General features: G+C 33.4%; 1 protein-coding gene across 4 annotated transcripts in view; it reads right to left on the reverse strand.

The window, feature by feature from the left end:
* Positions 1-27876, reverse strand: part of KIF21A (kinesin family member 21A) — a 71914-nt gene that overhangs the window by 37026 nt on the left and 7012 nt on the right. For 2 of the 4 annotated variants that reach the window (XM_021711386.1, XM_021711385.1), the window contains exons 7-16: positions 23544-23739; positions 22996-23185; positions 22586-22649; positions 17393-17596; positions 11456-11494; positions 7023-7113; positions 6168-6285; positions 5580-5768; positions 4959-5158; positions 2234-2341 (exon numbers count right to left, since the gene is read on the reverse strand). In XM_021711386.1, coding sequence (XP_021567061.1) covers positions 2234-2341; positions 4959-5158; positions 5580-5768; positions 6168-6285; positions 7023-7113; positions 11456-11494; positions 17393-17596; positions 22586-22649; positions 22996-23185; positions 23544-23739 — 1399 coding nt within the window. The remainder of the gene's footprint in view (positions 1-2233; positions 2342-4958; positions 5159-5579; positions 5769-6167; positions 6286-7022; positions 7114-11455; positions 11495-17392; positions 17597-22585; positions 22650-22995; positions 23186-23543; positions 23740-27876) is intronic. The other 2 variants (XM_021711388.1, XM_021711387.1) reach the window with 1 other exon arrangement.

The following is a 27876-nucleotide window of genomic DNA, read 5'->3' on the forward strand; positions in this document are numbered from 1 at the left end:
GAAAAGAGATCAATATGTATACAAAGCAACACATACAAGAGAAAGGGAGCTTGAATGTTAGCTTTGCATGTGATTAGTCAGCCTCACATCTTTATAATAAAATATAGACATTATATATTATAAAAATATCCAAAAGTTCCATCCCAGGAGTTAAATGTTCAATACTAATCTCTTATATAGCATGTAAATTAGTAATAAAGAATTAAGTAGCATACGCCTGAAGAAAAGTTATTCCTGGGATCCACAAATTTTTCCTTTCTTTCTTTTTATTTATTTATTTATTTATTTTTTGAGTCAGAGTCTCACTCTGTTGCCCAGGTTGGAGTGCAGTGGCATGCTCACAGCCACCACAGCCTCAACCTGCTGCTGGCTCAGGTGATCTTTCTGCCTCAGCATTCCAAGTTGCTGGAACTACAGGCACACAGCACCACCCCCAGCTAATTTTTTATTTATTGTAGAGACCAGGTCTCACCAATTGCCCAGGCTGGTCTTGAAAACCCAGGCTCAGCCAATCCTCTCACCTCCATCTTCCAAAGTGCTGGGGTTACAGGCATGAGCCGCTGCATCCAGCTCAAAAGTTTTCATTTAAAACAAAATAAATAGCCATGAACCAGAAACAGCCTAAATGTTCATCAATTGATAAATGAACAAACAAAATGTGCTCTATTCACATAGCCATAAAAAGGAATAAAGTACCAATACATTCTCAGGCAATCATCTCACCTCCACCTCCCAAAGTGCTGTAATTACAGCTGTAAGCCACCACACCTGGCCTAAATTGTATACTTAAAAACAATGAATTTTATGATATGTGTACTACATCTCAATTTTTAAAAAAAATTAGTGGAAAAGAGCCAGCTGTGGTGGTATGTGCTTGTAATCCTAGCCACTTAGGAGGCTGAACCGAGAGCACTGCTTGAATCTAGGAGTTTGAGGCCAGCCTAGACAACATAGTAAGACACTGTCTCAAAACAAAAAAAAAAGCAGTATGTTAGAGTGTGATTTCAGTAAAATGATATTGGTATAAGCAAAATCTAAAATGTCCAGGAATTTAATGTGGCAAATGCATTAATTATAAAAATACCGTAGTGTACTGGGGAAAAAAAGGAAAAGGAATTATAGTCATAAATATGGAACTCATCTGGTCAAAGTATCTACTTTTCTACCTCATTACTCTCTTCTCTCTATCTCCTTAAGCTTTCTCTTTGCCTCCCAAAGTAGATTTTTTAAAATATATAAATATATATCTATGCTCTATGCTTGTATCTTTTCCAGGGAGATATAGAAGAAGTTGAGCATGAAAAATGGAACAGCAGCTAAAATCTAGCCAATATTGGGAAGGGGAGAGGGGATGGCCTCTCTGAGAAAAGTTATCATAAATATAATTTTTCATTTTAATGAAATAGTCATATTGCCAAAACTTTGGAAAGAAAGGGAAAAAAAGATCAATAACCTATAACACTAATATAACTACAGTTAGCATATTAGTATGCTTCCTTCAATTTTTCCCTTATTGCAATCAAGCATACATTTATTCAATGCTACTTTATATTTAATGTTAAATCATAGTCATTTTCATATAACTATACAGTTTTCAAATTCTAATTTTAAATGAATGAATAACAACCTATAAAATGGGATGGACCATAATACATAGAAACATTCTCCCTACTGTCAAAGAGCTTGCTTGTTTTAACTTTTTTTCAGTTATAAGTAAACCTAAAGTGAAGATTTTAAAACATGGAAATTTTTAAAAAAAAATTTTAGTCTAAATTCATAGATGTAGAATTCTTGAGGCAAATAATTTTTAATAGTTCTTAGAAAAGTCTCTTATAGTGAAGACCAGTTATTATTCCAGGAACATTTATAAGAAATTCTAGTGATAAAACTGTCTCAGAGACATCCTAAAATAGCTCTCTTATATCACACTACAACTAGCATCTTGGTAATCCTAGAGATAGCCAGTCATTCTTTGCCACTTACTTTTATCTCTTCATCTGGAAAACAAATCTCAAATAAAATTTATAATATTTCAATGTTTTTTGTGAACTTTCATATTGAATTACTATAATTCACATATTCAAATAAATGACATTTTAAAAAATTAATGCTTATTTATTGTCCTTAACCAGCATTTAATAGTCACAGTTGTCAGAAATGTTTCCTCCATCTATTATACAATATTTTTCAATGTACAACATTCTTATACAACTGAGAGTTAAAGTCCACTCACTTCTCTTTTACGTTGATCCTTTTTCAATTGGGCAATCTCTCTGTTTCTTCTAGACTCTGTCAGCCTGGCTTTCTCTTGTTCTTCTTTCATTTGTTTCATTAGACGAACCTAAAATATCAGGTATATACACCTGTTGTAATTACTCTATCATAACATTCATTAAATAAGTTCCATGCTGCACATTTTAAATGGTCGATTCTTATTTTTGTCAGATTGATATATTTCTATTTCTAATACATTGCCATCAAATAGCTTAGTGCCTTGTGCTTTTCGTAGTCAATGTTCTGTTGTTCTATTTTGATACTTAGTTTATTATCAATAGCTGTGTGACCTTAAATAAATTACCTCTCGAAGCTTTGATTTTCTCATCTATAAAATAATATTTCCAGAGCGTTGGGTTTTTGTGAGAATTCAATGCATTAATATCTATACCAGTGTTTTCAACAGTACCTGGCACATAATAAGCACTTAATAATTTTTAGCTATTGTTGTTATCAGTAACTATACAACATAGTAATCTAACTACAGTTATGTGGTGCCTAACAATGTTTCAGTCAACAGCAAACCACATATACGATGGTGATCTGATAAAATTATAATGGTGCTAAAAAAGTCCTATTTCCTAGAGACATCATAGTGTCATATCATAGCACAAAGCATTATTTATGTGTTTTGTGATGGTGCTGGCATAAACAAACCTACTGAACTGCCACCTATATAAAAGTACAGCGCTTAAGATTATGTATAGTACATAATACTTGATAATGATAATAAATGACTATGTTACTGGTTTATGGATTTACTATACTATATTTTTTATAGCTGTTTTAGAGTATACTCCTTATACTCATTTCTAAAAAAGAAGTTAACTGTAAAACAGCCTCAGGTAGGTCCTTCAGAAGACATTGCAGAATGTTCTTGTAGGTCCCTGGAGACCTTTAAGACAGAATGTGAAGGTAAAAGACAATGATATTAATGATCCTGATCCTGTGTAGGCCTAGTAGGCTAATGTAAGTTTTTAAAAAAAATTTTAAGAAGAAAAAAGCTTATACAATAAGGATATAAAGAAAGAAATTATTTTGAATGGCTGTATGATGAATTTGTGTTTTAACCTAAGTGTTATTACAAAAGAGTCAAAAAGTTAAAAACCTGAAATGTTTATGAAGTTGAAAAGTTACAGTAAGCTAATGTTAATTTATTATTGAAAGAAGAAAACGATTTTTAAATAAATTTAGTATAGCCTAAGTGTGATATTTATAAAGTCTACAGCAATGTATAGTAACATTTTAGGCTTTAATATTCACTCAGCACTCATTTACTGACTCACCCAGAGCAGCTTAAAGTCATGTAAGCTCCATTCATGGAAAGTGTACCATACAAATATATACTTTGGAGACTTTGTAGGTTTGGTTCCAGATTACCACAATAAAGTCAATACTGCATTCGATAGCATGAAATCACGCAGACTTTTTGGCTTCCCAGTGCATATAAAAGTTATGTTTATATATACTATAGTTTACTAAATGTGAAATCATATTATATTTTTTAAAAATGTACAGTGCATATCTTAATTTAAAATAGTTTACCATTAAATGTTCACACAAAGACACAAAGTGAGCACATGTTGTTGGGAAAATGGTACCAATAGATATGCTCAGTCTAGGGCTGTCACGACCTTCAATTTGTAAAAAATGCATTATCTGTGATGCACAATAAAGCAAATCATGATAAAGCAAGGTGTATGTGTTTGTGTCTTAGTTTCTAATGAAAATGTGTAATAAGGAAAAATATTAAAAATAAAAATGAAAAAAACATAGAATAAGCTTATACAAAAAGCTGTACAGGTATAGTATTTTTTTACCTTTTATACTGTATTTTTACTGTACCTTTTTCTATGTTTAGATGTTTAAATACACAATTACTTACTGTTATGCTACAACTGCCTATAGTATTCAGTATAGTAACATGCTGTACAGGTTGGTAGACTAGGAGTAACAGGCTTTACCACGTAGCCTATGTGTGTAGTAGCCTATACTGTGTAGGTTTATGTAAATACACTTTATGGGGTTCACACAACAATGAATTGCCTAACAACACATTTCTCGGAACATACCCCTGTCATTAAGTGATGCATAATGGTACTTCCTAAGTCATTTCCATGTTTACTATTTTAAGGAAACTATGTTGATTTTCATGCCAGATGTTAGGAACAAGTGATCCCACAACAAAAACAGATAACATATCAGGACTCACAAATTATCTTTGGTTAGGGAAATAAAACTAGTGCTTTCTATGCATGGGAAAGATAAACACCAAATTCAAGACAGCTGTAAGCTCGTGGCGAATGGGAAATTGATCAGAAAGGGATATAGAGGAGGCTTAGTGCACATTTGTAAGGTTCAGTATTTTATACCTAGTGGATATAGTGTTGATTATGTTCTTATCTATGCTTTTTTGCAAGTTTAAAATATTTTGTTAACATTGTCTAAGAGTTTTATGAGAAGAAATAACCATCAAAGTCTAACTGCATGAATTTTAGCAACTCTGATAAGAGACGACTATCATAACTTCTAATTGCCAAAGGAGGGCATCATTTGTTAGACTGTTACCTTTTATTGAATATGGAAAGAGTCATAATAGGGTTTTTGGGTTTTGTTTTGTTTTTTTGTCCCAAATGACACAAGCATCCTTAACATCAAAATTTAATGAAAAACACAATCAATACCTTGGTTTTTTTCATTTCCATCACATCCTGCTGCAATTTCTTCAATTGCTTTTCATATTGAGACTGATTTTTAAGCAACCTTGCATGCTCTTTTTGAGCTGCTTGAAGTCTCTGCAGTTCTTTATTCATGGCTTGGAGTTTCTTCTCATATTCAGTCCTAACTTTTTTTGCCTTTTCTTCTGAGTAAGATTCTACGGAGCCTAAGTGATCAAAGGATATTTGTATTTGTTTTTTGTGAGACAGATTTTATTTCACAGATTTATAACTCATGACCTTAGAGAAGAACTATTTTCCAAACTCCCACACCTCAGACGGCCAGGATGCCTTTCAATCACTCAAGACTTTAAAACAATTAGCCACAAATTTGGATAAAATAATTAGATAGTCTAGACAGATATCAATATAAAAAAAGAAGAATACTTAACATAAGACAAAATAACATCAAATGTGGCCAGAAAGTCCCTTACAGGCCATATATAATTCTTAAATAAAAGATATAGATTTGACTTGTCAAAAAAGCAAAAACACAAAAAAACAGTGAAAGTGGCTTCTAATTTTTTTTTCTTCTTGAAGAAGAGAAGACAAAAACTCATCTTGATAATTTAGTTTGAACTTTATTACCTAAGTTTTGAAGCACCTGGTCTCTTTCAAGCTGAGTGTCTCGAATTTTATGTTGCAGCATCATTAGCTTCTCTTCATACTGCTTTTTCAGTGTTTGCAGTCTTTTCTGGCTGTTTTCTAGTTCATCAATCAACTTTTGCTTAATTGCAATTTCACAGGTAATGTTTGCTAAGTCTGCTTGATAATTGGCTATTTATAAGAGAAGAAAATAAAAATACTGGAAATAAGCCAAAATATCATAATTCTAGCTTTTAAACAAGAGCATAAAAACCATGATCTATATCTAAGCAGTTTTATTTACTTGGTAGTTATTAGGAAGATTTCCTAGATAAATCAAAACGTGAAAAAGATAAAGAGTGTTCACTTTGGTCAAAGACAACAAATACTATATGTACTAGATAGGAATGGAAATCACACAATGACTAAATACAATAAGAGAAAAAATCTTCATTTGTTTAGCTCATGAGCCTTGGAGGGCATATGTAGGTCGGTAGTCATAAAAGCTGCTTTCATCAAGTATGAAATAAAGAATGATAAGAGTTTTCTGTCCCAAGATGCATTTTTGTCCCTGTACTAAAGCACCAGTACCTTTTTCATCTGATTCGGAATCTGAGTCATCAGAGGTTTCACCCCCTTCAATGTCATCTTCTTCCTCCTCCTCCTCCTCTTCTTCATCCTCATGATCACTCACTTCTTGACTCTCTTCCTAAAATGATTTGTGACCATTAATAGCACAACATTGGCAAAGCAAACTGATCACCTCATTAAGAGAGACTGTTGGAGTACAAAGTACAGAAAGCATGAAAAAAAATTATTTTTCAGCCGGGCTCGGTGGCTCAGCCTGTAATCCCGCGCTTTGGGAGGCTTAGGTGAGTGGATTGCCTGAGCCCGCAAATTCGAGACCCGCCTGGGCAACTTGGCAAGACCTCATCTCTACAATACATTAAAAAAAAAAATTAGCCAGGCGTGGTAGCGTGTGCCTGTAGTTCCCGCTACTTGGAAGGCTGAGGCAGAAGGACCGCCGGAGCCCAGCAGGTCGAGGCTGCGGTGGCCGGGAGCATGCCACTGCACTCCAGTCTGGGCGACAGAGTGAGACTCCAACTCAAAAAAAAAAAAAAGTATTTTTCATCAGTGCAAAAATTATTCCAAGAATTTAAGGTTACTACATAACAGTTTTGTCTTAAATCAAAAATTATTTCATCTCTCATAGTATCCTATCCCTTCCTCCAGCACCCCCCACAATGCTTTCACAAAACACAAGATTAAAAGTTGCCAATATTTTACAGCTCACATTTCTGAAGAAAAGAAATCCTCAAGGAAATAGATTAAACTGTATGCATGATAACCACTTCCCTTTTCTACATATAAACTAGTAAATTATCAGCAACTAAGACAACTTAATCCAGTGACTAAAGTTTACAAGTTCATTTTTTTCATACTTACCACTTCTAATTCATTGTTTTCTCTTTCTAAAACACTCTTTTCTTCTTTCTTCTCCTGGTCAGTGTCTGTATTATCCTCCTTACCAGCCACACTAAAAAAAAGGAACATAACGGTATAGTGTTAAAGTAGAGAGGAAAATTGTTCACTTTCTCAGATTTTTAAAAACTATACATTATTTGTGAAAATGAACTTAAAAACTTGGTCACTTGACTGAACAAAGCAATCCTGTCTGTTGCTTCAGAGAAAAATAGAAATTGCCATTCAACCAATAGTGTCATTATTTATATCACTGGAGAAAAACTTACTTTTTAGAAAACAGTGAGGAATAGATTATATCCCGAAGCGCAAGATCTCACAAGACTGCTAAGAACTAGTCACAATGACAGCCTATTAACTATATTGCAGTGCAGTTTAAACTCAAAGGAAATCACACATGGTTGTTTTCTCCTTTGAACACATAAAACTTCTCCCACATAAATGCAAAGATATATAAAAACTACATTTTTATTGACGTCCTAATAAGCTTAAGTGTAAATTTAAAGATCCAGAATAAATCTGCCCACAGTAAGTTTGTCTGCAATGGCCATATCCATCAGCATGCTCAGGTCTCCTGGTAATGTCACAAGCTCTTTTTTCTAAGGCCACCCTAGAGCACCTCATTATGGTCTCACAGAATAGGTCTTTGCATACCAAATCTGCCTGGCGTTTAGGCTGCCTTTTGAATGAACAGAAAATTCTAGTGTCTGCCACAAGATTCACCATATAATTGGAAGCCTTCCTCTTCAGTTACCTAGTACCTACTGCCATAACTACACACTGCTGTCAGTTAGGTTTAGTTTATGACTGCTTAGACAAATAAATTAATTCAGACCTGGTGGCCCTGAGAAGACAGAAGACTACAATGAGCAAAGTTTTTGTGCACTCAAATCATTTTGCGTTTAACAACCTAAATTATGTCCAGAAGTTACACTTCTGTTTTCTAGACTCATATATTTAATTAGGCTAAATAATATTAAGAAAGCAAACTTTAAGTTAATCTATGTGTAAAAGATTTCTTTTTGTACTATCATACGTTTTAAAATAATTAAGAATAAAAAAATACTTGAATAAGACAATATTCTCCAAGTAAAATTCCTCTGGAAAGAGCTTAAAAGCTATCAGAATATCTTACTAACATTGATCGCTTCCTTCATACATTCTATCATACTAAATAATTTTTCTAATACATTAATTTATTTTTAGTGTCTATGAAAAAATTAATCTCATTTAGGCCCTAATATAAGTGTTTAACTGCAATGTTTAATTCTAGGCACCTAGTGTCAAGATTAGATGTTTTTGTACTCAGAACAATACGAATATAAATACTTTTCCCTTGTGAGCACTTTACAGAGTTTGTCATTTTTGTTTATGTTATTATTTCTTTAATGTCTGTCTTTTCCATTAGTCTATAAGCCTCATAAGGGAAGAGATTGCATCTGTTCAACTCAGCATTACATCCCTACTGCCCGGGGGCCTGGCACATAATAAATGTCCAGTAAGTGTTGGTTAAATAAATCAATCCCTGTTACTATTCATAAGCACCTCTGTTTGAATTTGCCTATGTGTCTCATGTACTAGTTATGTTGAAGCAGAATAGTACAAATTGAAAGATGCATAAGGATGCATAGAAGACAACATATTTCTGGAGTGAGAAGAAAGTATAAGTAATAGTACCGACAAGAAATCAGGTAACTTGTCACAGGGTTCCATGAGTGTTGTTGGATCATTTTGTTAGAGAAAAACAAACTTGAAGAAAACTAGAAACCACCTGGGAAGAACTTGTATGACAAACAAGAAATAATCGTATGTGATATACTGAATGCTTCTCTTGGGTTGCTTATAATATACCAAGACTGCTGATTTTCCATTATCATGCAGTTGAAGTTGAAAATCTCGAAGAAAGTTCCGCCTCCATCAGATTATCGCAGTAAAAGGCCAGCAGTGCTATGCCTGAAGCTTAAGCCTAAAATGTAGGGCTAAGGAAAATGTGTCAGGAAGACATCTCCCATCAGGTCTTCCTAATCTCTTCCCCAATATAGTCTCCCTCTCTCACTTGACTGTTGCAGCATACAATTTTCATTATTGTCACTTCCTTCATAACTTCAAGTTCCAACTCAAGTCCCCTTTTGCTCAGGTATATGGCCATAAGACTGCCTTATTTCAAACACTGGAATCAACACATCCTTTTGCTCCCTTTAAGTCGCCAACAACCAGTTTAACAAAAGTTTTCTTTCACTTATGTATTAAGTTAATTCATATAAGTTGTCCATGCCACTTCTGATGCAGAAAAATCAGCAGCCATAACTTTACATTATTAATTTACCTTTACAAATCACATTTAAGGCTGAAGCTTTTAAAATACAAGTTGGTACTTATAATTATTTTACTTCAAATATTCAAATTTTCCTTGATAATCTGACACAAATTAATACCTTAAATACCTATCTAGGCAGCAAAGGAAGATATTTAAATTTGCACTTTCTATAGAATCAGAATCTTGGGAGCTGGGAGGAGCATTAGTAATTAAGTCCTTCATTTGACAAACAAAAAAGGAAACTGTGGCCAGGAGACGTTAATCCACTCAAGAGGCCTAAAGCCAGGGATCTTGGATCCCGGACCAGTATTCTAGAATCTTGCAAGTTTAGTTCACAGATATGGAAGCTTGTAAGATATGCAGAATCTCAGGCTTCACCTTAACCCTATTGAATCAGAATCTACATTTTATTGAAATCCCCAGAAGACCTGTATGCACATCTATGTCTGAAAAGCATTGCCCTAGAATCACCAAACTCCTCTGCTTTTCTGTCCTTTACAGATCATGCAAAGTTGGAAATAAACCCTCTTTACTAAGTACATGTAAAGGACTTGAATATTTTAAAGTGATAAAATGCCTCCACACACAATTTTAATGATGAATTTTATTTTGATCTGTCAAAGTAGAAGAAATCTCACAATTGTAATGCCATGGTTTAGTTCAGATAGTAGACACATTATCTTAAATATGTATTGATTAGATGAGTTCTAGTGTGACCTACAGACAACTAGAATTATATTCTAAGTATAGAATTCTTAAAACACTTATGAACTTATAGAATATAAGTATAGAAACTTTGGAATACTATATAGCACTCAGAATACAATTATAAAATATAAATTATAAAATAATTTTTAAAAGTAAAATTTTAATCTTTAAGATATTTAAAGCAAGATATTTATTATAACTAGTTGCATAGTAAAAGCTCTTGAGTCCTTATTTTAAATAGGAGCTTAATTTTTAAAGTAGGGTTTCTAAAATAGTTAAATATTATTTTGAAACTGGTTTATTTAATTAATAATTTTGACTATATAATCTGGAGATTTATTTAGGGAAATCTATGAAGAAAAGTTCTGATAAGAAGTAAAATATCACCGGGCTCGGTGGCTCAGCCTGTAATCCTGCGCCTTTGGGAGGCTGAGGTAAGTGGATTGCCTGAGCCCGCGGGTTCGAGACCCGCCTGGGCGGCGAGACCTTATCTCTACCATAAATCAAAAAATCAGCCGGGCGTGGTAGCGCACGCCTGTAATTCCGGCTACTCGGAAGGCTGAGGCGGAAGGATCGCCGGAGCCCAGCAAGTCGAGGCTGCGGTGGCCGGGAGCGGCCACTGCACTCCAGTCTGGGCGACAGAGTGAGACTCCAACTCAAAAAAAAAAAAAAGAAGTAAAATATCACTTGATCCTTGGTTTAAAAATCAGATTCCAAATCAGTAAAATGAAAATATGCTTCCAAATTTTGCTCAAGTTTCAAATGGAAAAAAAAAGAGAGACTATACTGATTTTGATGTTTACTTCAAACCAATGTTAAAGGCAAAAAATGTTTTTCTATTTAAATCTTCAGAATGCCTTCTAAATCTTATCTGTCATAAGGCCACAGTTTACTTTTGCTTTGTTGTCATTTTAATGTTGTTTTCCAATAAAGATTATACCAAGTAGAGAGAGAAGCCCACCCAAGACAGCATGTGCTGCAACAAAATGTCAGTTCCCACTGTGATCACAAGTTTCTGCAAGACAAAGAATTGCTGATTTTGTTTAAATAAATAAAATGGTAGGGAGTTTTAGGGTGATTTTTAGCCTAAAAAAGATAAGGCATCATTACAATTATGATAGTTTATTCTGAAATCACAGGAAACTGCTTGAATTTTAATTCAAGTATCTAGTGAAGGTTTTAGTCTCATAAAGTACTTTTTAAAAATATGTCACAGCGTTGTTGTTATTGTTATAAAAGCATCAATACTTTTAGGAGCATCCAGCTTATCCAGTCTTAAACAATTTATAATTCTATAACACATTTCCTTGTGAATGGCAACTAAGTATTTAAATGACAGTTTAATAAAAAAAAACCTGGGAAATATTCCAACCTTCTTTCTTCTTGATTGCTTTCCTCAAGTTTCTGTAGCCTTCAAAATCAGGAGGCACAGTATTGGAAGGCCAAGCCAATGAAGGACAAACCAGACAGTAAAAAGCGAAAGTGATAAGAAGGTAAAAATGATACATGAGCTTGAAGACTTTAAAATAAATTTTAAAAGATATTATCAAAGGACAATACACAGTAAAAAGGCAATACATTTGTATGAATAAAAAGTAAGTAGAATATCAAGCAGCATTATATCTAAGAGGAACATATAGACTATCAGTTGAAATTATTAATCAGTAAAATGCATAGTTTCAATTTTTATAAGTTGGTATATATTAGGGGTGCTTGGATGTCATTGCTTTTTTAATCTAAAATTGATCAATTATCTCAGCTTCCCCCCAAAATGCCCACTTTCAACGATATTCTCTTCCTTATAAGCCTTAACAGAAGACTTTTTAAATAACATCATTAAAAGAACTTTCACAAAGTAATGCCTTTATACCATAATATGAAAATACCAACAATACTACATACTAGGATACTACTTTTAAAAACTTATTTTCTGTTTTAATTTACTACATGTAAGCATCACTAAATCTAAAAAAAGCTTAAAATAAACCCTATTTCAAATTTATACATGAAATGGTATTACAGGCAAATGAATATGGTTGTTATGGTATCAGCGAAAAACTGTAATTTTATTAATTGAAAATAAAACTTCACAATATTGGGATTAAAGAGTTTATTCTACTAATTATTATGAACTAACTACCAAAGGGCATAACTAAGGCAAAAGGGGCCAAAAAGGGGGGGGGGGGGGAAATGTAGTACTTTCCATTAGTAAAATTGTTTTTAACCAGAAATGTATAAAATAAACTATAAATATTAAAGTCTTTTATTTATAATTTAAAGAATAATTAACATAAAAACTTGGGAATCTTTACTCAATGGAACGTACTATATACCAATATTTGTCATGTAGACAAAAAGACAGATGTGCTAGGCTCTGATTAAACATACAACAATCTTTTTTAAACTTATTTTTTGAATTGGGGACCGGCTCTGTAGTGCAAGTGACACAATCAAAGCTCACCACAGCCTCAACCTCCTAGGCTTAGGCCATCCTTCCACCTCAGCCTTTTGAGTAGCTGGGACTATAGGTGCGTGCCCCAACACTCAGCTAATTTTTTTTTTCATTTTTTGTAAAGACAAGTTCTCGCTATGTTACCCAGGCTGGTTCTGAACTCCTGGGCTCAAGCAATTGTCCTGCCTCTACCTCCTAAAATGCTGAAATTACAGGCATAAGCCACCACGCCCAGCCTTTTTGGCAATCTTGATAACACACTTCTGCCCAGAATCCTAAAAATATTTGTCAGAATGATCAATATTTTAAAATGGAGACGGAGTCAGAAGTATGAATTATTTCATCAAGCCAGTTCTTCTCATTTTAATTTTATAGTTAAATTTGTACTTGTTGGTCTGTGATTGTTTTTCACAATCAACTTATATATACTGTTATTAGAAGATGAGACTAGCAATCCTTCTGACAAAAAAAGTCTACAGGATAATATTCACAAGGGATCAAATGATCTAGTATAGTTACTAAAAAGAAAAGTAAAGTCAATATCTAATAAATCTGTGTTTCTAGAGTTTCAACCCAACACCACTAAACAAAAATACAGTGCAGTCTGAGAGCTGAGTGAGTTTTTTATATACTGTAAGTCATTTAAAGCTAGATATCCAAAACTATGGAACTTAATGTGTGAGTGGTAAATTTTCTTTACCCATATACACAAAAAAATGCAAACAAGTTTTATGTCTACTCTAGGCTTCTACTTATGATAATGAGCTAGAATGTTTCCCTGGTAAAGAACTCAAATTTTCCATTTTCAATATAAGTTTTTGTTTTGTTTTGTTCTACCTTACACAAGAGAGGTATATTAAAGTATATGACTGACATGAGCTAACAAGTAGATAAACTTTAGGTGCCTTCCCCATTGCCTTTTTAAAATCACTACAATCAATAGTTCAAAAAGACAATGGAGAAACAGAGAACAAACAAATCATCTGACACCTCTCCATAACTTAAAGGAGTTCAGCTTTTATTTCATTTAGTTCCCCTACAATGCTTCCTCTACAGTTAAAGAGAAAAAGATAGAGAGAATGACAAATCTTGCCAACCATTTTAACATTTGAATAACTGAAAGATATGTAACCTAGTCCATTCAATTATTCAGAGACAGATAACCAGATCAATAAGACATCCATGATCCCGAATACTCCTTTATTTTCCGATTATCTACACCCTTGGAATATTTTACAGCTCAACAGAAAATAAACACAAAAAGTTAGAAAAGCAAACTTTTAAACCTCATATATCAGCTATTGGTTAAAGTTCTGATAAAGACTGATGCAGAAGAAGGTGAAACTTTCCTTGAACAAAATGCAGCTTCTGACATAAAAATGACCCGGTTGCCACTCTTTCTACCAACTCTTACATTGACAGAGTCCCTGTAGCCACTACAACCCAAAGCAAAATAAAAGACATAGAGATACTAGAGAACCTGTGAATTCAGTGGGAAGGAAAGGAAAGCAGGTGTGAAAGCAGAACACCTTAGGAGAGAGGAACCCAAAGATGAAGTAAACTCCAGACAGGTTTTAGAAACTCTTAGCCACAAGAGGGTAAAACAATTTTTCCTACTCTGCTTGATATTTTTTTTCTTCATTAGATTATGCGATCTAAAATTTTGCTGTTTGGATTATTGTATATCCTATTTCAAAATTACAAGCATCCCTAGAAAGGAAGCTTATTGGTTATCAGTCATTTCAACTTGCATGAATTTCTTTAATTGAATGGCTTTGTCCCGAATTTGAGTTTAAAGAGATGAGAGAAGAAAGAAGATACTTTTGAAATTGGAAGTACTTCATGGTAGGGCAGAATTTCATGAAAGCTGGAATGTATAAAGGAGGAATGGATCACAACAGCATGGGGACACGGAAAAAAGTTCAGGAAGAATGAATGGCTGAAGCAGAAATTCACATTTTCCCCCCAAAGATTGGCTTTCCTCTTTTTTATCTTTTCTCATTCCCTTCTAAATTTTTCTTACCACACTATAAAATGAGCAAAAATCATTTTGTGTGAGTGCACTGAGTAATCTGGACACCATGTTATCTATAACACTTACTAGAGAAAAATTAATTACAAGTTCCAAACAACAAATTTTGAGTTGAATCTACCTACTATATGTGCAAGGTTGAGGCAGAACCAAATTTTGCCATGCCCGCTCTGATAAATAAAATAGATACACATGAAGTATGTAATGCAATTCAGCCATAATCAGTATATCCTAATACAGTAGCAGCTCTCAACTCAAAGGAGCGCCTGTTGAAGACTAAACACTAATTTTAGCTGCTGTTATTCTAAACATTTCTGGAACTCTAGGTTTATTTTTTGTGTGTTTGATTCAACATGCAGCAAATTCTTTGGCTAAATAAAAACTTGTACACATTTTTAAAACAGGAATTTACATTACATATAGCTAACAGTTACTGAGATCTAAGTGTGATGAACAAAATGTTTTCTCAAACTGAGTAAAACAGGCTTGGTTTTCATTTTTTAATCCAAAACAATATTTGATTATAGTGTGGTAAGACAAATTCTATTATTCTATAAATTTTTATATGTAGTAATAAAAATTTATAAACTGCCTCTAAAAACTTTTATAGTTATATTGTGTTTATATCACCAAGAAGATCTTCAATTATGTCACTTTTTGTTAAGCAATAACTTATTTTCTTCATTTAGACTTTTAGGTTTAAATCCAGTCATATGGTGTGTTATTATTATTATTAAAATCAACTATTTTTATCATAATAATTATCACAATCACAATCATCACTGAATTAGTCACAGGTTTTTACTTTAAAATAACTGCTGGTAGCCGGGCTTGGTGGCTCAGCCTGTAATCCCGCGCCTTTAGGAGGCTGAGGTGAGTGGATTGCCTGAGCCCGCGGGTTCGAGACCCGCCTGGGCAGCGAGACCTCATCTCTACAATAAATCAAAAAATCAGCTGGGCATGGTAGCGCATGCCTGTAATTCCGGCTACTCGGAAGACTGAGGCGGAAGGATCGCCGGAGCCCAGCAGGTCGAGGCTGCGGTGGCCGGGAGCGGTTGCTGCACTCCAGTCTGGGCAACAGAGTGACATTCCAACTCAAAAAATAATAATAATAATAACTGCTGTTTTATTTAAGTTTTGTTAACCTTACAATGGATAGGCGTTCCATAAAAAAGCAACAAGGACACATCTTAATAATAAAGTGTTTTTCCTTTGGTACTACTTATCAGTCAAAAGTGCTTATTACTATGCATTGTCACCAAAATAATCTGAATCTGAGGTATTAATTTGGAGGACCTATTACTACTATAAAATGTCAAAAATAGTCTAGATTTCTATTGAGATCCCTATTTATTTTTATTATTCATATCCAGCAGGTGACTAGGGCTGTATCTCTAAAATTATCTCAGAAAGAAAGAGTAGAGTCATCTCATGACCTTGAAAAATAACCCTTGCTTATACTTACTTATAATTCATGAACACAAACAATCTTGACCCTTAGAAACAAGTCATACGATTTGACATTTTGACCAGCTACAGAATTGGATTTTACAAGTAAATGATAAGTCATGTGCAAAAGTCTCATGTTCATTCAAGCAATAAGTCGGGTAACACTGGTTTCAATAATCCTATGACCATTATTTCACTTTTAATTACCCTCCATAAGGGGAGAGCTAATCATTATACATTTATTAATGCTGCCACAATCAGTCATCCATAAAAAACACCTATTAAGACATTAATATCTCAAGAATGCAATTTCAACTGCAATGTCTCCTAACCATAAATGTGTAATTCCTTGTTTTATTTACTTTTTTTAACTCAAGGACACAAAGCAGAGTTAATTTGAAGAATTTAAACTTCCAATGCCTTTGATCAACTGACTGCTCAAGGAAGAAATGCCTGGCTGTCTACACAAATTTCTAAATAAACTGGGCAAAGCAGCAGGTAGACTAAATGTCAACAATTCTACAAAGCATTCTCCTGTGACATGTAAACCATGTGGCAAGTAAAATGGCTTTGCCTTCTTTTGAATATCTAGCCAAAAATGCTTAAATTTAATTTGACTGGCATGTTCAAAATACAATCTCAGTAAGTAATCTGACTGCACCATAGAATCAATGTATAAACATGTAAAGAATTTAAAAGTATTTAACCACTCATATATTACGAGTGGTAAAATTTTCATTTTTTTCCTCCCTTTTGCATCCGGTTGATTTCAGAGATACTATCTGGATGCAATGAAGAGAAAACCTAGAGCAGTGGTGAAAAGCTGAGTAACTCTTTGTCATAAGATTCAGAAAACCTGAAATAGTATGAATCATTTTCACATAATCAAATTAGAAGCCCTGCAGAAAATACTTAAGAGACCAAATGACATTATGACATTATGACGGATTAGTTTAGCTTTTCGTTAAACTAATCTAGACAGGAATTAAAATATCCATGAGACTACTTAATTGTATTAGAAAATGAGGGGAAAAATGAAAACACTGAGTTGTAATGGCAGCAAGCTTTGCAGAAAGCAAGATGAATGGAAATGCAAAAGCAGCTATTTGAAGAAATAATAAAATAAATTTTAATAGTAATTTTACCTTGTCATGTTCTAAAGAAAATTAATTACCATATTATTACAATTAAACTTATTTTTCTTACATATAAGTAGAGATAAACCATTAAAAAGTGTATAATTGTAACTGTCAGCTAATATAATGATTTATTCATGTATTAACATACTTATGAGACTATGTATACTCATTGTAATTGCAAATTAAAATATCCTGAAAAAAATAAAAATTCATATAGCAGTGATTTTATAACCCTACCTTTTTTTCTTCTTCTTTTCTTTCCTTTTTAGCTTCTCTAAATCTTTCTTTGCTAGATCTATAATTTCAATGGTTTCTTTGTCTGAGGATAGTATAGTAGGAGAGAAAGTTGATGATCCACCGAAATATGGTGATCTTGCTGTAGCTCTTGTCAAGTTTTTTCGGAGGTTCTCATTCACTGCTTCACTTTCTAATAATTTTGCCCTAGCAAACAAAAATATATTTAAATTGAAGTATTTTTAAATTGTGGTTAAAAATTACATAACATAAAATTTACTACGCTACCATTTCTAAGTGTACAGTTCTACAATACTAAGCAAATCCACACTGTTGTGCAACCATCATCACCATCCAGAGCTTTTCATCTTCCTATACTGAAACTCTGTACCCATTAAACATTAACTTCCCCTCACCCCCGCTACCTCAGCTACTGGCAATCAGCACTCCACATTTTGTTTCTATGATTTTTCTTTATAAATAAGTCAGGAACATTTTAAATAAGTTGTGTTGCATGCTAAAAAAGATTTCCAAAACGCATTTCAACATTGCTACAAGATAGAACTTTTTAAAATAAGTGATCTTACAAGTTACTGTTTAGGACACTTTTTAAGTTTCCGGATTGAATAATTATAAATTTGAAGGAATGTAGTGCTCAAAAAAATTCTGTATCTTCAGATGCCAGCAATAATTCGATTACTTGAATGCTAGCCAGTGAGAATCAGTCGTCCTTGCTTTGTAAACCCATAATTTAAACTTAAAAAAACATAAGCAGCATGCTCCCTTTAGTTGGGTTCCTCATTCATTACACAATAATAGCATTTCCAAACTTTAATAAGGAATAGTTAGTTAAATTTGTCCCAAACTGGCTGACAGACATCTGGCTCCTGAATATGGCGTGGGAAAAGACGGTATCTCCAAGGAAACCTGAGTTTGATCATTGAAAACATTCTTTTGTTTGCTCAAGAGGTCCTAATAAAGACAGGAGAATAATGTACATTCTGATAGTAATATATGAAATCACAAAATGATGAAATGCTAAAAGAGCATGGACTCTTGAGACAAAAAGGGATGCAGAGAGTCCTTCAGGCCAATTATTTTAAATTTCTATTTTATTTAAACCATCAAGAATACAATTATCTACTTCAGTATAAAATATTTTCAAGGTTAATTTGGCATAACAGTAATTGAGACAGAAGTATAAGAAGAAAATATCATCTATCTCTGTCTCAATACTATGCTAAGCACCTCTGCCACATGTTCAAATATTTCAGAGAAAGATGGTAGACTATTCACAACTAATCTCTGGAAGGCATAGTCATCTCTGTTTCTTCATTGTCTACCAAAATTATTCATGATATTCTTAAAACCAGCTGGAGACAGAGTGTACATAAATCAGTAAATATGTGTTTCAGGTGAATGTCCCATGCATTCTTCAATGAAACTCTTTTATTATAGATCTGAGGTCATATCCGAGCAGGACAAAAATTACAGTATTTTTAGAGGGTTAAATAACTGTGTACAGACTTCTATGTTAATTAAAAGACTTAAAAATTGTTTTAAAGAAAATTCTAAATATAATGCTGTCATTTTTTAAATAAAAAAAGATAGCCTAAGTATAAAAATTCAGCTTAACTATAAAAATTCAAAGTCAAAATTCATGATTATCAAATAATAGAAAAGTACAGGCAATATATTACATTTTTCTATATTTTTCATTTCCAAGACAAATCTTGAGTACATAATAATGAATAAAAATATAATAAATCGGCTAAAAATAATGACCTATATTTTAAATAGTTCCTTTATTATTATATAATAAATGTTGTGAGTCTCTTTAAAAAAATTTTTTAATTTGTGTTTTTTACCCAATGTTAAAAGTTTGCATTTGGCAGGTGCATAGCCAATGCTTCTTTAATACTAGTGCTAATAAAGGCTGAAACCCTTAGGTATCACCTCCATAAACTCCAGGCTACATTAACAGAACCTGCCTTTTGTACAGGCTATAGAGGGAGCAACTCTCTTTCCACTCACTCACCCACCCACTTGCTACTTTTTTCATTTCATTTAATAGAAGATTAAGCAGTGAGGCATGAGTGGAAATGTATAGACTTCCTTGGGAAGGAACAGACTGAGGGCTTGCATTTCAGTTGTCACTCACTGGATCTTGGACCATTAGTCTCTGAAAGCCTCCGCTCCTTCCCTCTGTAAAATGGAGATGAAAATATATACTTCCCTAGGAATGTTAGAAGAATCAATGATAACATGAATTCAAAAGTCACCTGACTAATATTGTATTTTAAAAATAATAACTATTCTTATTTAAAAAGTTGGAAACAATGTAATTATCTCAAAGCAGAGGATTACATAAATCAATTACAACCAAATAGTGTTATATGAACCCATGTAAAAATCATCTAGAAAAATCTTTAACATTTAAAAATGTTCATAATATATTAGCATATATTTCAAAAAAATAGATAAAAAAGCAGTATATACACACTGATGTCAATTGTGTTAAAGTGTGCATTGAAAAAATATTGAAGAGATAGACCAGAATGCTAATATCAATTCTTGGAATTATGAGACTATGCATGATTTTAATTTTCTCTTTTTATTATTTCCTATATTCAAACTTTCTATATTTAAATTTCTAAAATTTCTACAAAAATTGTAATGCCCCAAAATATGAGGATTAGTTATTTTTATTTCATTAACAATGTGTCACATAAATTTGCTGAAAGTAACTACTATTATTTTACATTTAGAATGATAAGACTTAAAATAGGAATATTCCCAAGTGGCAAAGCATCAACATAAATTTGCCTTGAGTTTAAGAGCTGTGAATAAATATCTTCCCAAGACCAAATTTTGATAGAAATATGAATTGAATGTAGGATTTAGCAGGTTAAAAACAAAACGTGAGAACTTGTACCTAAATAATAATAACACTTTAGATCTTTACAATACCTTTATTAAGAATGTATATATCTTAGTTTTTTATATGAGCCCCATAATAACTCTGTGAGATTAACAGGTATTATCTTATTCATACAAATGAACAAACTAAAGCTCTGAGATGTTAGGTAACTTGCCCAAGGTTACACACATTATTAATAATTAAAAGCTTAAATTTCAATCTAAGTAATCCAATTTGAATTCAAGGTTCATTTATGTTTATCCCATATGTAAATTATAGTCCTGGAATTCTAGAAGACTACTCCCCAGGGGTGGGACACACCCAATTAAAGAGTCATCAAAGACAAGTTGGGAATCTGAAACAAGGTATTAACCTATAAGAGGAAAGATTTGATCAATGATTGAACTCAGAACCCATGAGTCATCTCTGTTCTCTAAATGGCTTAAGAAAAAGTCTTAAGATCTTGAAGAAGGAATATAATAGATGCTGTTTTTAGGCACTAGAAGGAGTGGAAGTGATCCAGGCAGTTTCCTAGGAAATAATGACACTAGTCAAGCCATTCGTCCAATAGTGAGATCAAGCCTAGGTACAACCTTAGAATAACAGAAGGGAGGAAAGTAAACAGAGCACAAGAACCAGAACCAGCAATCAGCCTTAATAATTGGCAAGTGCCAAGGAAATAAAAGAGATAAAGAGAAGCAGCCTGGGAGCAGGAAGAAATCTTCAGATATTAAAAAACAGATATCAATTGTGTCTCAAGGAAGGGTAAAGATGGGGTCAACAAAATGAGGAATGAACAAATTTTTGGCAGTGGGCAGGGAAGAGTACTGCCAAGGCAGGATAAAACGGCACGCCCAAGTTGGCTGCTGAGGAGAACCAGGATGCAACACCCCACAAAGTTCTCTGCCAAAAAAGTGAAGCATAAAAAATTACATATACATGTACTTTACAGTTAAATATATATGTAATTATGTATTATAGAAATGTATATGTAATATATCAATTTAACATAATATAAAAATTTATATTATATATGTTATATAATATATACATTTATCCGTATAAATTATATATGTAATGTATAAATACACATATATGCAATATGTAAACATATTATATAACATATATACATATTACAGATAACAAATGCACACATATACAAACATAGAGAAAAATTTATATTTGAATAACTTTATCTATTGCCATAGCAGGATGTCTTCTCATTTGTTTTCACTTTTTGGAATGTTTTAGGGGTCTAGTGTGCTTTGTGGAGCCAGAAACAGTGGAGATAGTACTTTTTGAGTACTGTCAGTTTGAGAACCTCTAGAATAGCCAGAAGAAGAGAGGGAAAGAAAACACAGAAACAAAATGGGGAAGAGTTAGGGTAATTGTGAAGGTTAAAACTGTGTGATGATCTCTCCTGCTACTTGGTTATTTTCTGCATATGGGTAGCAGAAGTGAGGTCTGAACTACTTAGATGCACCTTCATGGAGCTGACTGGAGTTTTACTTCAAGAGAAAACAGCTCAGTCATCAAGGCTCATCATGAAACCTGAAAATATAATTGACTTGACCTTCTTTTCCATCCCTATCCCTCCAATCTAGGTCCATTGGTTTCTTCACATTCCCACCCCAGGCATGGGCATACCTTTAGCTAAATTCTGTCATTCCATTTACTACATGTGACTACATATGTTTCTACATCTAGACTGTGAATTCTTTGTTTATGCTGTGCTTGCCCCCAGCCCATGGCATGCTGTTGACATATAGTGAGCATGTGTGCCATGTTGCATAAAATGTGAATGAATTCCCAGAGAGAAGCAGGCAAATTGGTAGGGATGCAATGATTCACACATAATAGTTAAAGAAGTAGAAGGGAATGGGAGATTCAAAAATTGGAGATGACCTGTAGACACTGATCTGTTTCCAAATATGATGGGAAAAGAGGCACAGGAAGAAAAGGCACTAACATAACTTCATTAACATCAATTATGACTGTTCTTTATGTCAGGTTAGGGAGGTGTCCAATGAGGGGTAAAATCATAAAAGTAGGAGAATAACATGGGAAGATAATATGGAAAGAGAAGGGAGAAAAGTAGCTCGGATTTTGACACTATAGGAAAGGCAAGTAACTAGTCCCCTAAAGTTAACTAGTCCAAGGGGCTGAAATATCACTGTGAACAGCTGCAAAACAATAAGCTCAACAGATAGAAATATTACAAAATTGCAAAACCCAAAACAAGTAAGTGTATTACATGTTACAGAACTGAACTATACCTGAGATCTTCTATTTCTTTGATATAACTGTGAATCATATTACTAATCTCTTCATTTCCTTCACCTGAAAAAATAGAATATAAAATTTAAAAATTCCCTTTAAATTAACACTTTAACAAAACAGTAGAAAAAAGTTTGGAAGCAAAACAATAAGTTTTTAAAACACAGTTGGTACAGCAAATTTTCTACCCTTAATCATGTGACAGATCATAAGATATGAAACAAAGGGCACATTTTGTTTATGTAAGAATTTATTATTTTTTTTTAATTAAGTATTTAACTTGAAACCACAAATTGTATGCACACATACTGGCATCTCTACTTCAACTATTCTAGGTAATTGGTGAACACAAAGACTGTTCTCTGCCCTCCAGAAGTTAATCTCTCACTCATCCCACCTACATGCATACCTGCTCTGGCAAGAACTTGGTTGGCTTGATCACTAACAAGCTGTGTGATTCTGGTCCTCAATGCATCAACTGTCTCTTGCATAGCTTTAATTCTTACACGCAGGTTATTATTTTCAGTCTGTAGCATGGCATTCTCATGAAACATGTCATTGATGCTTTCTACACCTTCCTCGTCAATTATTCTTTTGCCCTAGAACAGGAAAATATTTCCTTGTTGGTTGACGAGTCTTAAATATACAGAGATTTTTGTTTAAAGAAACTCCAGGACTGTGCAATTCTACAACCAAGAGCCCTTTTATCTTACCAACCCCAAAGGAGATCCCCTAACCCCAATCCTCCACAATGTATTTGTTACTAAAGAAATTGGCTGGGTAGGAAGATTTTTGAACATATAATTGTTAGGTTAGACTGAACATTGTTAACGACTACCTCCACAGGGAAGACTAGAGACACATATGTGCAAGCCATCACAAAAAGGCATCATTGTGTTCATAACATGCCAGCCTTAGAAACATCACAAAAACGCAAATTCAAACCCATTAGCTTACTGTTTTGTACTCCATGAGCTCCATCTGAAGTCGTGTGATCTCACTACGAAGTGCATTGATTTGCTGACTAGCTCTGTCCTGATTGACCATCACCTTGTTCTTGATATTTCTAGCTCGATTGGCATATTTCAGAGTGTTTAGCGTTTCCATAAAATCTCTGTCGGAAGGGCTGACACAGGCTATCATAATTGTTTGGCTGAAAGTTACAAATAATAATTAGGCTTGCAAATAAAACACTAACATAATCTTTTTTAAATTCCTGTCATTTGAATAATATCTTCTTTTCAGGATATCAAAAGATTGATGCCATTAACTTAAAAATTAAAGCAAATTGAAAAGCCCTTGTGCTTTAAGACTATTTTAAAGAAAAAAGATTTTGTTTACTTAAGTAAAATTGGGGAAATGAATTTATATTATTCTTCTTTGACCCATAATACTGTGAGAAAGTCCAAGCATGTACACTTATTTCTTACCTCTTTATTAAAATTTTTGAAGTGTACATAGTAATTCTAAAACTAATCTAACTACAATAAGACAAATTGAAAATAAAAAAACATTTATTTCATTATTTACTTATTTCAGTACTTTTAAAAATGTATCCCTTTTAGTTAATTACTTGCATCCTGACTTTTGATGTCAGCAAAGAATTTTATAAAATGTCCAATCACACCTAAACAAGAAGAGTATTTAGTATATCCTTATGTTTCACAAAATAAAACATCATTTGTGATTGAATGATAAGAGCCCCAGTTTCCTGCCAGATTACACAGGAAAAATGAGAAACATCACTTTAGGGTTATAATAAATTGCTTTAGCAACTAAAAATAAAAGAGTAAAATGCTTAATATTTCCTACTAATTTTGTTATCAATGAAGGAGACATGGAGATTCTAATGGACACTCACAAACTAACTAAAAAAGGTTGAGGAACTGCAATTAAGAAGCTTAATTTACCTATCTTGGTAGAAAACCAATGTCTGCCAGTCTTAATCTTAGCCTTCTAAAAAGGCCCATGCTTCCACAATAATCTCAGCAAAGCATTCATGAGGACCCTTTTAACAGGGGTCCCATTCCACTTTTTTTTTTCCTTTATCAACTCTTGCTCACTTATCCTTATTCATATTCACCCTTACTCTGTGAATATGAGTAAGGGTGATTTTTTTTTTTCTTTTTGAGTTGGCTCTGTCACCCAAACTGGAGTGTAGTGTCACAGTCACAGATACCACAGCCTCGACCTGCTGGGCTGATGTGATCCTTTCACCTTCCAGTTTGCTGGAACTCCAGACTCACATCACAGACCACTCTAATTTTTTTGATTTATTGTAACCAAGTTGCCCATGCTGGTCAGAAACTCCAGGGCTCAGGCAATGAAACCTCTTGCCTCCACCTCCCAAATTGCTGGGATTACTGTCACCCTTACTTTTACTATTATTATTCAAGAGTCAACTTTTACTATTATTATTCAAGAGTCAAGGTCACATCTAGTCCAAGAATACAACCTTCAGCTTGTCTGTATCCTTTCTGCTTCTTCATACCCCTTGCATGTCTCTTTTATATTTACTTTATTATTATATTGAAATTATGTAGACCCCAACTCTTAGACCCTAAACTCTTAGAGAACAGAGATAATCAAGTTGTATTCATCAACGTACTTCTAAACATATAACATTTGGACCATACTCGGTAATTAATCATTGTTTGTGGTGTGTGTCATGTGCACATAATATCCAAAGGGGGTCAGAAAGTTAAGATAATTAATGCTTCTCTAGTCCTCTCTTTTGATGAAGAGAATAAAGTAATTCAGTAAGAGTAAGGATTATGGATGCTGATTAGAGAATGGGCAACTTGAAGTGTGGTTCACAATCCAGTGCCAGTCTGCAAATTATTTTTACTTAGGTAAAATTGAGGAAAATAGCTTTATATTATCTGTCTTTGACTCATAATACCTTGAGTAAGTATAAGCATATGCATTTATCTCTCATATCTTTACAAAACATTTTTGAAACAATGCAGAACTTGTGAGTAAGAAATTTAGAAACATACAACATTTGAACCTACTGTAATCAATGAACTCATCTCACTGAACAGAGTGTAGACCAGTTCAAGTGTTTTCAAATTCACTTGGTGAGTCACAAATGGGGTAAAGTTCAGTATGGTCATGAACAATATTAATCTACCACAAACTGCAAAGAGGAGAGGGACTCACCTTTCACAAATATTTTGAGAAGCACTAAGATCAAAGGCTTAAGAATGGTGAAAGTCAGGAATGAGAAGAGCTGGTTAAGATTAACTATATAAGGGTACCTGCATGATCAATGTTTATATACCTAACCCTGAAATAAGCCCCACATCTTTATAATAAAAATGTTTTTAAAAGATTAACTATATAGGGAAAAGATCATATGTTGAATAAAACCCAAAAAATATAAATTTCTAGAACTATATTATGAAAAACTCAGTCAGGAGTGGTGATTTATGCCTGTAGTCCCGAGGCTGGAGAACTGTTGAGGTCAGGAGTTCAAGATCAGCCTGAGCAACACAGCAAGACCTCCATTTCTACAAAACAAAAATCATTATCTAAGTGTGATGACATGTGCCTGTAGTCTTAGCTACTTGGGAAGCTGAGGCAGGAAGATCACTCAAGCTCAGGAGTTCAAGGTTGATGTGAGCTATGATCATGCCACTGCACTCCAGCCTGGGCAACAGATTGAGACTCTGTCTTTAAAAAAGAAAAGAAAATTCCAAGAAAACATTAAAGTTGTTTATTTTTAAAGTTCACCAAAAGCCACAATTCTGTTTTAAAGGAAATTATATCATCTAAATACATTATTATGTTGTATATTTTATATCTTACAAGCCAAATTATATTATACTATACATCTGGAAGGAAATACATCACAATGTTAGCTGTAGTTATTTCTAGCTATTAGAGATATAATTGATATTTATTCATGATTTATACTTTTCTTCTGAATTTTCCAGTATTTTTGCTGTAAACTTGTTCTAATGTTATACTAGACATTATACATATTAAAAAGAAAATTTGATTTTAAAAGACACTAAATTATTCACATAAATATATGAAGCTTATTCTCAAAAATGACTTTGATCTAATTTTAAATTTAATTTGTATAAACTTCAAAATATAAAAATATTTTTCTCTCTAAGTACAGCTCTTTTAGAATAAAAGTGAAATGCCAAAATTTTAAGCAAGAATTGAGGCACACTAATGATAGAATTAGAAGGGGTCATCGCCTCTGAGGGTTTACCACCCATTAAGGAAATGGTTAAGGAACATCTGAGACTACTTAGCCGTGGCCTGTCTAAAACTCAACAGGAATTAAAGATCCAAAGTGAGAATATTTTAGGCTGCCTACAGGGCAAGCAAACTTTCAAAAGTATTAAAATATTCAAAAGTATTTAAGCTTGTAAGAGGATGGCATTTAACATCTCTGCTTTGCTTTATAGTTAAAAAATAAATATAAGAAAAAGATACAATTTAGAAAACCTGTAAAAATTTACATTTGGCTTAAGAAACAAAAATTTTCATTCTGTTATAAAACCCAGATTGATATTGAAGATCAGACTAAAAATATAGACTAGTAGTAAGAAATATGAGATAATGGAAGAAAAACTATATCCATAAAAGGATATACTGGAAGAGATGAGTTAAGACAAATGCCAATACTACATAAAAGAATGAAACATAAAAATGATACGATTGAGTTCTAGAAAACAAAACTTTATTTCTAAACCAAGTTGACTTTAAACCTAAATAGATTATCCAAAATCCACATCTGTAATCACAGCACTTTGGGAGACCGAGGTGAGAGACTTGCTTGAGCCAGCCCAGCAGTTCAAAACCAGTGAAACCTTGTCTGTACAAAAAAAAAAAAAAAATTAGCCAGGCATGGTGATATATGCCTGTGACCCCAGTTACCCAGGAGGGTGAGGTGGAAGGAACACCTGAGGCCAGGAGGTCGAGCCTGCTGTGAACTGTGATCATTATGATCATGCCACTGCACTCAAGCCTGGGCAACAGAGTGAGACCCAAACTCAAAAAAACAAAACAAAACTTATTATCCAAAATACATTGAATAATATTTGTTCAAAACGAATATTTGCAAGTTTAAGTACCAGATTCAATGCATAGCATCTAATGATCTTTTCAGTAAACATGATTTAAGAGACTACTGAAAACAATGTAAAATAGATGCACTGTGGTTGTTTGTAACTTGTTAACTGTGCTATGATTAAATGTAAACGCCAATAATGTTTCTACATGCAAAATCAACAAGTTTACAGAGGGACAAACATCACCAAAAGGAAGTGTT

This window comes from Carlito syrichta, unplaced genomic scaffold (assembly GCF_000164805.1).
Source record: "Carlito syrichta isolate Samal-C Ts95f unplaced genomic scaffold, Tarsius_syrichta-2.0.1 Scaffold302225, whole genome shotgun sequence".
Classification (NCBI taxonomy): domain Eukaryota; kingdom Metazoa; phylum Chordata; class Mammalia; order Primates; family Tarsiidae; genus Carlito; species Carlito syrichta.